This window comes from Mastigoproctus giganteus, chromosome 11, assembly GCF_048544385.1.
Source record: "Mastigoproctus giganteus isolate SK-2022 chromosome 11, ASM4854438v1, whole genome shotgun sequence".
Classification (NCBI taxonomy): domain Eukaryota; kingdom Metazoa; phylum Arthropoda; class Arachnida; order Uropygi; family Thelyphonidae; genus Mastigoproctus; species Mastigoproctus giganteus.
In genome coordinates this window covers 170,701,837-170,714,651 of record NC_143585.1, presented here as the reverse complement: position 1 = coordinate 170,714,651, position 12,815 = coordinate 170,701,837, and the positions used below count along the sequence as shown (strand labels likewise).

General features: G+C 36.9%; 1 protein-coding gene across 1 annotated transcript in view; it reads right to left on the bottom strand.

Moving 5' to 3' along the window:
• LOC150078572 (protein tyrosine phosphatase domain-containing protein 1-like) overlaps window positions 1-12,815 on the bottom strand; it is a 274,976-nt gene that overhangs the window by 10,916 nt on the left and 251,245 nt on the right. Inside the window, exon 16 of the mRNA XM_090384615.1 lies at window positions 5,811-5,894. Coding sequence (XP_090240741.1) covers window positions 5,811-5,894 — 84 coding nt within the window. The remainder of the gene's footprint in view (window positions 1-5,810; window positions 5,895-12,815) is intronic.

The window sequence follows — 12,815 nt, the reverse complement described above, 5'->3', positions numbered from 1 at the left end:
CCATTCTAAAGCAAATGAGTGGCAATTAGAAACCAACTAAACATATAAAAATAATCCTTTTGCCTAATTTTCTGCTTGCTTCCATTTTCATGGAAAAAAATTAGTAGATAGTAAATAGTACCAAACACATTTTAATAATCCTCCATGTAAATTTCTGCTTTTTTCTATTATTATGTAAATTCAAATATATGAAAATGCAAATAAGTGGTAAATAATGCAGAAGACTAAACCTCCCAATCACTGCGAGGAAAGCACTGGTAGGAGGAGCCAGGCTTGTCAGCATTGCCTCTTACAATGATCCATGGTACACAGTACCATATTCTAAATATAACCAATTTACTTCTTTTCTATGTACTTCAGCACGCTACAGTTCATTATGCACTTCGCACATATTCTGCTTTACATTCTATGCTATACCCATATGTGCACCTTTATTATTTCACCAAAACTGTTTCAGAGAAGAAGTAAAGATTAATATTGAAGTAATTAAGTAATTACAAAAACCTCTCCCTCGGCTTCCTTCGCTGCTAGCTAAGGTGTCAGAGGGATGGACTTGGGTAATAAAATTACTGAAAATGCCATTTCATAACTGTTGTCAACTGTGGACACCCCTACTGCACTGAACTATGATTTGCTCTTGCTTGTGCATGACTTTCACCATTACATTGAATGTCTAATTTCATTTAGCTCACCAGTTTCATCAGCCACTGTTTGTAAATCTTTCTCTATCAAGCTCAAGCTCAAGTCATCTATCTGTTCCTTCCTGTCTTGCAATTCTTCACTTATCTGATTTACTTTCAGCTGCTTTTCCATCACTTTGCCAAGCTGTATATCGCTTCTTTCATCCTTGAGCTTGTTAGTGACATCTTTGGAAAGCAGTTTCTCCTGGCATTTTTTATTTTGTAAAAATTAAAAAATAAAATAACAGAAATTTCGAAAATTGGTCAGGAAAAAAATAACAGAAATTTTGAAAATTGGTTGGAAAATTCTCAATTTTACTGCTAAATAAAACCTGTTGCAAATGTAATCAGGTCAGAAGTACCCATGGAAAATATTTTGACAAACTTGTTTCAGAGAAGAAAAGATTAATATCGAAGTAATTACAAAAACCTTTCCCTCGGCTCCCTTCATTGCTAGCTAAGGTGTCAGTGGGATGGACTTGGGTAAAAATGCAATTTGATAATTTTTACATGTATGACTATATCGACATTTAAAAAAAAAATTACAATTACTGCACAAAAATTATCTGGACCTGGAAACTGCTACATTCTTCCTCTTGCTCAGATTCCACACCTGAGATGACATAAATTCAAATTGAGGAAAGACAGTTGTAGAATAGATGTGTGGAAATTTGTCTTTAGCCAGCGGGTTGTTGATTGCTGGAACAAACTTCCATCTGTCATTGTGGAAGTTGCAGCTTAAATAAATTAAAGGCTAAACTACTAGACAAAGTTTTGAAGTGAATGGATGGATGAAACAGGAAGGTTTTTTTTTTTTTTTTTTTTTTGGCCGATGCTATATAAGCTTACTTTCTTGCATCATATGCTTCTACTAATGTTAATAATGTTATCCATGAGCAAAAATGCCAACTTTGTTCAAATCTGACACTGAGTTTTGTTGATTGTGATGACAAAAGCTAAGAAATTGTCTTCTCTTCAAAAGTAATCAGCAAGTTAGTTTCGGTGGGAGCAAATTAATTCTTGAGATTTATTGGTTAAAAAAAATTTTTTTTTCTTCTTAATTTTGCTACTAAATAAAACATTGCAAAAGGAATCAGGTCAAAAACTTGTCAAGCTTTGAGTTATTCAAGATTAAGGAGCATTCTGATGGCAGGACATAAGCAAATTATTATATAGATGGAGCATGTGCAGTTAAAACTGGTTCTCCCCATTAGATATTTCTACATTTCGTGTGACCAACCCTTATTGTAGCCATTAAAATACATGTAAATGTTAGAATTTTAGCACTACCTTGCCAGGCAAAATAGGCAATTTCTTAGGGTACCATCATCTAGGAGGTACCACAAATCCTGAATAAACAACTTATATAAAATTACCAAATTTAAGTAATAAATTAAAATATGAAAACTTAATTTAATGTGGAACTGCTGAAACAACTAGACTACAGCAACATCCAACAACTAACGAAATGGTTCAATCAAATCTACAACAACAACGACATTCCATCCGAATGGCTCCAATCCATCTTTGTGGCCCTACCAAAAAAGGCTATCAGCCGGAAATGCGAAGACTTCAGGCTGATCAGTCTAATGAGCCAGGTGCTAAAAGTCTTCCTCAAGGTGATTCAGCAAAGGATAAGATGTAAATGCGAAAGTGCACTAGGAAACACACAGTTCGGATTCTGCAGGGGACTAGGCACCAGAGAAGCAATTTTCTGTTTACAAATATTGCTACAAAGGTGCTATGAACATCAAAAAGACGTGTATATATGTTTTATTGACTATGAGAAAGCCTTCGATTCAGTAGACCACGACCGCCTAATTGACCGACTGAGAAAACTTGGGCTTGAAAACAATGATATCAACTTTGTTACAACTCTCTACTGGAATCAAACAGCCCGGCTTCGCTATGACAATGATCTGACAGACCCAATTCCAATAAAAAAAGGCGTCCGGCAAGGCTGTCCATTATCTCCCATTCTTTTTAACATCTATTCGGAAATGATCTTCGATCAAACACTGGCTGACAAGAACATCGGCATAAAAGTTAACGGACACTACATCAATAACTTAAGATATGCCGATGACACAGCACTAATAGCGGATTCAGAACAATATTTACAGACCATCTTGAACGAAGTGGACATAGAAAGCCAAGCATGGGGGCTACGAATCAACAAAAAGAAAACAAAGGTGATGAAGGTCAGCAGGACTGCAAGCAAAATCACGATCAAACTAAACAACGAAAAATTAGAGCAAATACACCGCTTCAAGTATCTCGGAGTACTCATTGATGACCAGCTGAACCATGAGGCCGAAATCAAAAGCAGAATTGAACAAGCCAGGCAGGCATTCACCAAATGGAGAACCCTCCTCACAGACAGAAGCTTGAACATCATGCTCAAATTACGCACATTGAAATGCTACATCTGGCCAATACTGCTCTACGGTGTAGAAACCTGGACTCTAACATCAGCCACTACAAAAAAGCTCCAGGCCTTCGAAATGTGGCTCTACCGAAGAATGCTGAAAATTCCGTGGACAGCCAAGATAACCAACGCACAGGTCCTGCAGGACATGCACACGGAACGGGACCTGCTCAAAACCATCATCAGCAGGAAATGCAAATACCTAGGTCACATTGCTAGGAACCAACAAAAATATCACCTACTACCACTCATCCTGGAGGGAAAGATCGAAGGCAAGAAACGCCCAGGCAGACCGAAAATGGCATGGCTAGATAACATCAACACCTGGCTTCACATGACAACAGCACAAATTCTACATGCAGCGCTAGACAGAGAACAATATCAAAACAAAGTCGCAAACGCCATTCGGCAGCATTAAAGAAGAAGAAGAATTTAATGAAGGGAGGAATGGCTAGGACCAATGACAATTATGTTTAAAGAACACCACTGTTGAGGAAGAGTGTTTTAATACTGACTTATCAAAATCCACTAAGGTGCACATGTAAGGATGCCTAATAGGTGCCAAATACTCTTGCACTGACCTTGCTTCTAGAATATTGCCATAATTATACCAAAATACACAGGTAGGGACTACCAAACCAGCACCTCACCTTTCCTGTATAATGGAGAAGGATGATCTCGATATATCAACTATAAATGTGGTTGACAATACTGAGATTCTCCACTACCACTAGCATAATAAAGCTAAAATATTATTATTATTATTAGCCATATGGTGAAAGGAAACCTAAGGCTTATGCTGCACCAGCCAAAAAAAAAAAAAAAAAAAAAAAATTCTGCATTACCCTGAGAGAGAGAGAAGTATAAGGGAATCACCACGAAAGCAAGAAAGAGAAGAATAATGATATGCAGCTCAGGACCCTGGGTTTGCCAAGCCCATACTCACCAGATGTGAGCCCCTGGGGTGATGCTAAAGCCCGTCAAACTTTCAAGTATATATCACCCAGTCCAGTCATAGAAGCCTCATAGTTCATTTATACAACTCTAAAGATAAATATGAACAAAACATGTACAATAATTTCTTTGGATGAAACTATAATCATATTCCAGTATTGTATTCATCCTACATTTATTGAGATTAACAATGAATTATTATTATTATTATTAGCCATATGGTGCACCAGCCAAAAACAATTCTGAGTTACCCTGAGAGAGAGACAGAGAGAGAGAGAGAGAGAAAGAGAGAGAGGAATCACCAAGCAATGATGATAGCCAGCTCAGGATTCCGGGTTTGCCAAGCCCAAACCCATCAGATGTTAGCTCCTGTGGACACACAAACACAAGAGGGACACATTATGCACTTTGCACCGAGGCAAAAAAAAAAAAAAATAAAGAAAAACCATTGAAAATTTTATGATGATAGTGAATGCGTGCATTATCTCATGATGAAGAACATATAAATAGAAGAGGTGTTAATGGAATATCTATGACAGCATCTAAGCAAAGGATACCGACTTATTCGCTCTCTCATCATGGTCCAAGCAAAAATTTTTCATAATTACACTTGCGTAACTTGAGCAAATTGGCCCCAATGTAAACACAAGAAATTTTCATGATTACAGTGGCGTAACTAGAGCAAATTGGCCCCAAATCAAACATAAGTGACAGGCCCTGCCCTTTCTGGTTAACTCAACCAAAAAAAAAAAAAAAAAAAAAAAAAAATCTCAACATATTACCCGTTATTTTTGAAAAATACCAGAAATATTTTCGTTTTACTTTTTCTGAACAAAGAAATAAAATACCGGGAGGATGGCAATTCTACCGACAACTGTCTACTTACTTTTTACTTTATTATTATTATTTTATGTATTACTTTTTTTATTAATGGGTATTAATGAAACGAGAATAAAATATTAAAATTGGTACAGTATATTGATAATAATAGTACAGTATATTTAATAACAATCACAACATTAACATACACTAAATGCTTCTAAATGTAAGGATAAATTAAATACAAAAGCAAATGATGTACAAAAAATAGATTTAAATAGCAAAATACAAATTGAATAAATTTTATTAACACATTAAATAACACAAAACAAATAACCGTGTATTCCAACATATGTTGACTTCAACAATTAGCTGACAACCAAATTTTCTACCTTTTCTACTTCTATGCTTAAAAGGACTAAGCCAGTGAGTCATTTTTAACTCATGGTATTTCATAAATAATTTTTTATTAACTTCAGCTTTGAAAATGTACCGGAATTTCAAAAAAAAATAAAAATAAAATAATTGCTAAATAATTCTGAAGTACATTAAATTATTTTAAGTAAATAATGTACAGACAACAAAAAAAAAGTGTTTCGTGAGAAAAGTGTTAAATATCGAAGAGAATATTAAAACTTTTCATTTAGTAAAACAGATTCATATTAGCACATGGTTTGATCAAATGTGGCAATCACTTTTGAATATCTTATCAAATTATACTGATTTTAATTATATCCAAGACTTGTTATCTCATACAGAATTAAAGTTTATATAAGTGTTTATAATTTTCTTATAAAACCATAATTAGCTGATAAAACCTACAACAATGATTTCAAGAGATACTTGTTTATCAATATGCACAAAAGTGGCACTCTGTCTTCAAATAACACATTTAATTCAAATTTTTCATTACTGCGATAATAACTTACTCTGTCTAGTCTTGCTAAGGCAGTCACTGGTCTCTCTGCTAGCAACACAATGTAAGTAAGATCTTGCTTGTTCAAGACAGGATCCTGTTATAGTATATGACAAATATATATTTATATATCAACATAAAATATATGAGTATATATTCACTAGATTACTGTTTTTCAACCAACTAGCAGATGGCTGAAGAGCAGTAAGATTACAAAATAGAGAGCCTATGAACCTCAATATCTGATCAGAATGATGAAAGAGTAGTAATTGTGATAAGAAGTTGGAACTATCCAAATTCTTATCACTTTGCCCCCCATCCCTATCACTTGGTGAGGGGGAACAAAATATACTTTACACATACACTTAGTAGGCTGTAAGGCTTAATCTTAAATTCTCACATGATTTTATATATATATAATTATTTGTAATTATTGTTTAGTTAAAAAATAATTACAAGAAAAGAGCTTTATTTACTTTAGCTTTGCATTTTACTTAGCATTGTTATTCTGTGTGTACAGGTATATATGGAGAACATTCAATAAGTTATCTACCTTGACATATAAAAACTGTGGTTTTATCATACTCTTATAATGTCTGTATCTTATTTGTACAGATCTAGCTCAATGCAGTAAAGTATAGAAGAGATTTAAAGTAGCCAATCTAAAAGAGAATGGGCCAAAACTTAGGCACGAAAGCTGTATATCATTCTGCCCTTTCTGAATACCACATAAAATTATGGGGTAAGAATTTCAAATGGGTCTGAAACATCAGGACATCATCATCAAATTTTTGACAAAAAGGGAACAGGTCAAAACTTATTCATGAATAAAATTACTGCATAACATTTTATGCATTAATTTTAAATGGGTTTGTAGATCCCACTCAATGACTAATACGACAACTCCAGAAATGTGCAAAAAAATTACTCCTGGTTATGCAGGACAGACACTTTAAAGTGTCTATGATTGCCAAAAAATGTAATATTTATGAGGGGAGGTTGGTATTAATCATCCTCCATGAAAACTTGGTGCTCAGTTCAGAGGGTCAGTTCTTGCTGGTTGCCAAAAATGCTCACACCTCTTCAGGAATAGTGTAAGGTCTAAATTTATGAGGAAAATTTACACATGCATGATGCAGATCCATAAGGGCTTCTTTTAAAAATTATAACTGGTATGAAATGTGAATCTGGAAATAAAGCAGGAGTTTATATAAAAGAAACACTATGGGTCACCACCACACAAAAAATTAAGGGCTCAACCCTCCACTAGTGAAGGGAGATCTTGACCATAATTTTTTGGGATACAGAAGGAATTCTTTCGATAGATAATATGCTGCATAAGAAAACAATCAATGGATATGCACTTCTGTTCTCAAAAATTTAAGAGGGGTGGGGAATGAGAAGAGGGAAATTAATTGACATTTGCTTCATCATGACAATCACTCTTGTGCACAAGCCCATCAAAGCAAGTGATGCTTCTGAAAGATGTTAGATTCTACAAGTTAAAAAAAAAAAAAAAAAAACTATATTGTTTCTTTATTAAACAGGTAGAAAACTTTTTGGGTAACCTTCATACATACTGACATACTGGAAGTCTGACAATTAACTGCCTGTTTTTATTTTGTTTTAGTACAGAAATACAACACATATAGGTTTGTTTGCTTATATGTAGTTTTAGCATTAGTAGAGGCTTATGATGCAAGAAAGCAAGCTTATGCAGCATCAGCCAAAAAAAAAACCCTTCCCCTTCCCCTTCACCCCTCCGTTCATTCGAAATACCTGCCCAGCTGAGCTTAAACTTATTAAGGCTATCAGCTTCCACAACAAGGGATGGAAGTCTGTTCCACCAACCAACTACCCACTGGCTAAAGGCAAATTTCCGCACATCTATCCTGCATCTGTCTTTCCTCAATTTGAATTTAAGCTCTCTCAGGTCACCTCGCTGGTGCCTAGTCTCCAGACACTGTAATTTGCAAAACTTAAGCCTTTCTTCGTAAGAGCAACCCTTTGTTCCATTCACTAGTCTTGTTGCCCTTCTCTGTACTCATTCCAGCAGCTCTACATCCTTCTTCAAATGAGGCCTCCAGACCTGTATACAGTACTCAAGGTGTGGCCCGACCACTGCCTTATAACAATGGAATAATCACCTTCTTATCCCTGCTAGAAAAATTCCTGTATATCATTGTCAAGACACCATGAGCTACTCTTGCAGCCTGTCTGCACTGCTCAGAGAACTTAATATCTGGCTGCACAATTACCCCCAGGTCCTTTTCATTCTCTACCACTGTCAGTGTAGTACCACAGAGTTGATACGTTGCTCTGGGTTGCTGTTTCCTATATGTAACACTTTACATTTGTCAATGTTAAACTTCATTTGCCACCTCTCAGCCCATCTTCTCAACCTTTCCAGATCCTGTTGCAGTAGCATCGCATCAGTAGTGCCCTTAACAACCCTGCCAATCTTTGTATCATCTGCAAACTTGGACATTACGCTTGATACACTATCATCAATATTATTTATACATACAGAAACAATAATGGACCAAACACTGAACCCTGAGGGACTCCACTAATAACATTAGTCCACGAATGTTTGTCTAGTACTCCTTGAATTTATTTAAGCTGTCAACTTCTACGACAGACAGAAGTTTGTTCCAGCACTCAACCACCCGTTGGCTAAAGGTAAATTTCCATACATCTATTCTACAACTGTCTTTCGTCAATTTGAATTTACGTCCCCTTAGGCAATTAATCTGAGCAAGAGGAACAATCCCATCAGCACTGAGCTTGCTAAAACCATTCAGGGCCTTATACACCTCAATCAGATCACCTCGCAGGTGACTAGTCTCCAGATACTGTAGTTTTCAGAATTTAAGTCTTTCACTGTAATAGTAACCCTTTATTCCATTCACCAATCTCGTTGGCCTTTGTACTCGTTAGAGCAGCTCTACATTCTTCCAAAAATGAGGCCTTCAGACCTGTATACCGTACTGAAGGTGTGGCCTAACCATTGCTTTATACAAGAGGATAATTATCTCCTTATTCCTGCTGGAAAAATTCCTGAAAAATCATAGACAAGACACCATGAGCTTCTTCTCAGACTGTCTGCACTATTCAAAAAACTTCATATCTGACTGCACAATTACTCCAAGGTCTTTTTCATTCTCTGTCACCTTCAGTGTATTACCACCCAGTTGATAAGTTATTCTGGGGTTACTGCTACCCATATACAGTACTTTACATTTGTCAATGTTAAAATTCAGTTGCCACCTCTCAGTCTTTCTGCTAACTTTTCTAGATCCTGTTCCAGTAGTGTACTGTCATTAACAACCCTGCCAACCTTCGTATTGTCTGCAAACTTGGATATTAAGCCTGATATACCTTGATCAATATCATTAATAAATACAGAAAACAACAATGGGCCCAACACAGACTCCTGGGGGACACCACTAATAACATTAGTCCACGAAGAGCAGTTTCCATTGATTACCACTCTGTCTTTTTAGCATTAGCATTAGTTGAGGTATATGATGCAAGAAAGCAAGTTTATACAACATAAGCCAAACAAAAAAAAAAAAAAAATCCTACCCATTTCACCCATCCAGTCACTCCAAATGTTTGTCTAGCTCAGCCTTAAATTTATTTAAGCTATCAACTTTAAATATTTAGGCTCTAAAATTAAAATACCAGTTTAATGGTTAGCGCATTCAAAGAATACAGAAGATTATGTAGTGGTTAAAGCCATATGAAAAGAGCATAAATTTGAAATAGAGGGGCCAGGTGGGCAGGAGCAGTAGTGCGTAATACGCTTCTTGATTAGACCGGGGTTCGAGCCCATGACTATCAAATGCCGAGGATGCGGAAAGGTCAGGGAATGATTACCGTATATCCCCGGAGCAATATGGCCTTAGTTGCTAATGCTCCTAAAATCCAAATGACAAACAAACAAACGAAACAGAAGGACGAATATTTTAAAACATAAGAAATGTATTCATTGGGGATTAAGACCGTGCAAATCAGGATGAAAATATGTTTATGGTAAGGAAACATTGCATGTTTTATGGTTTGGGAGAAAATTATTTTAAAATATATTCAACATAATTAATTGGAAATAGTGGACATTAATTAGATATCGAAGGAAGAAGAAGGATAATAGCGTCACCTTATGAATAAATTCACTGAAGATATAATAACTACTTGTGTAAATCTAATGAATAATATATATCCGTTTATATACATAGACAACCTCTGGAAACCAGGCGAAAACCAGTTGTATTCAGCCTTCTGCACTAAGTGGAGCTCTGCTGTAGTCACCTTTCCTCTTCAAGAGCATCTTTTGGGATGCATGATGACTCTTCCCATAATTAAAGCCAGTCTCTTTCAAAATCGGCCATGTTTTAGGCAATGGCATACCACAACATTATCTGATACCACAGAGACCATAACAAAACCAACTACAAAAGATGCTGTTAAAGGAAGATCTGCAACTAGGTGGAAGGATGGGATCAGTGAACATTTGGGCATGACATTTTGTGTTGCCGCTTGTATAGCACATGATCGATGCAATTGGGATAATTTGTTGATGGCCACAACAGCTCCTCAGGGAATTGTATGACTGGAAGAAGAAGAAGATCAACTTTCACAACAACAGATGGACGTCTTTTCCAGCAATCAACTACCTGCTGGCTAAAGACAAATTTCTGCACATCTATTCTACAACTGTCTTTCCTTAATTTGAATCTATGCCCCCTCAAGTTCTTAATCTGGGCAAGTCAAAGAATCTCATCAGCACTGAGCCTGCTCAAACCATTCAAGACCTTATACACCTCAATCAGATCACTTCACAGGTGCCTAGTCTCCATATGTTGCAATTTGCAGAACTTGAGCCTTTCTTCATAAGAGTACTCCTTTGTTCCTCTCACCAAACTTGTTGCCCTTCTCTTTACTTGACCTAGCAACTCTACATCCTTCCTAAAATGAGGCCTCCAGACCTGTATGCAGTACTCAAGGTGTGGCCTGACCATTATAGCACAGGGATAAGGAGGTGATTATATACATGAGAATAATGACCTCCTTATCCCTGCTAGCAAAATTCCTATATATCATTGACAAGACTCCATGAACTGCTCTGGCAGCCCATCTGCACTGCTCAGCAAACTTCATATCTGACCGCACAATTACCCCCAGGTCTTTTTCATTCTCTGCTTCCCTGAGTGTAATACCACACAGTTGCTATGTTTCTCTTGGGTTACTGCTACCCATATGCAGTACTTTGCATTTCTCAATGTCTCCTCCCACTCAACCATCCATAGCAGCAACTTGCCTTTAATGCCATACTTGTACAGTAGTTTTCCACTTGCAACAGTATCAAAAGTTTTCCTGAAATACAAGTACTGTATTTTCCCATGTATAAGATGCACCGTTTTTCGAAAAATTTGGGGTCTAAAAACTGGGTGCGTCTTATACAGTGGTTGTAGATTTTTTTACTTGCATTTCCCACTTTTTCGCACTTGTTGTCTTTGCGCTCATTGTTTCGCACTTGTTATCTTTGCACTCATTGTTTCGCACTTGTTATCGATATATTAGGTTACGTTTTGCCACGTTCTGCCCAGAAATGGCTCAGAAAAGAATTTCGTATGGTGCTGAATTCAAGTTAAAAGTGATCCAGTTTGCAAAAGTGAATGGAAATTGTGTTGCTGAACGTAAGTTTGGTCCTCCTCCAACTGAGAAAACAATCCGAGACTGGTTACGGGAAGAAGAAACCCTACTGAAAACGCCACGGCAGAAGAAGAGGCAAGTCAGCAAAATGGCCTGATTTAGAGAGGGAATTGAAGAGCAAAGGGAAATTGGAATTCCTGTGTCCACAAAGATGGTTCAGCACGAGGCAACAAGAATTGCTGATGAAAAAGAAGTTACCGATTTCAAAGGAGGGCATAATTGGTGCTTTAGGTTCATGGAATGGAATGGACTAAGCATGCGTACATGCACCAGACTTGCCCAAAAGATGCCTGAAAACTATAAGCAGAAGGTCCTTGAGTTTCATCGTTTTGTCATTCAATGTCGGAAGACACATCAGTTTGAGTTGGGACAGATTGCAAATATGGACGAAGTCCCCCTTCAATTTGATGTCCCAAGTAACAGAACTGTTGATAAGAAGGGGGTGAAAATTGTAACTGTGAAGAAAAGTGGACATGAAAAGAGCCATTATACAGTTGTCCTAGCTTGTTGTGCCGACGGAACCAAGCTGCCTCCTATGCTAATTTTCAAAAGCAAAACAATGCCAAAAGAAGACATTCTTTGAGGAGTGATTGTCCACGTTCATGACAAAGGTTGGATGGATCAGGATGGGATGAAGATCTAGTTTGAGAAAGTTTGGAGCAGGAGACCAGGTGGGCTCATGCAAACCTGCCCTATTGGTGCTTGATCAGTTCAGGGCATACATAACAAAAAACACAAAGAAGATTGCTGCAGAGCAAAAAACAAAACTTGCCATCATACCTGGAGGCTTGACATCCCAGCTCCAACCACTTGATGTCAACATTAACAAACCCTTCAAAGTTGCCATGAGAGAGATGAATAGAACCAATGGATGAAGTCTTCTGGGGACAATTTGACACCAGCAGGAAGAGTGAAGAAACCAACTATAGGAGAAGTTTGTACCTGGGTGAAAAGATCCTGGGATAATATCAAGATTGAAATTGTTGTCAAGTCATTTAAGAAGTGTGGCATTTCAAATGCCATAGATGGAACTGAGGAAGACAATGATTCGTCATCAGACACAGATGAGGACAAGCTAATGGATGGGAGTTTTGACAGTGATGAGGAGTTGTATGAATTTTATGATGAATAAAACTTGAGTTCAATAACTTTATGTAATACATTTTTTTTCAAATTTCGGGCCCCAAAATTAAGGTGTGTCTTATACATGGGGAAATACGATATATGATATCAAAATTATTTTTTGCATCCAGTTCCTTTGTGACTTTGTAGTATCCAATCAAATTGGGCTGAGAAGACT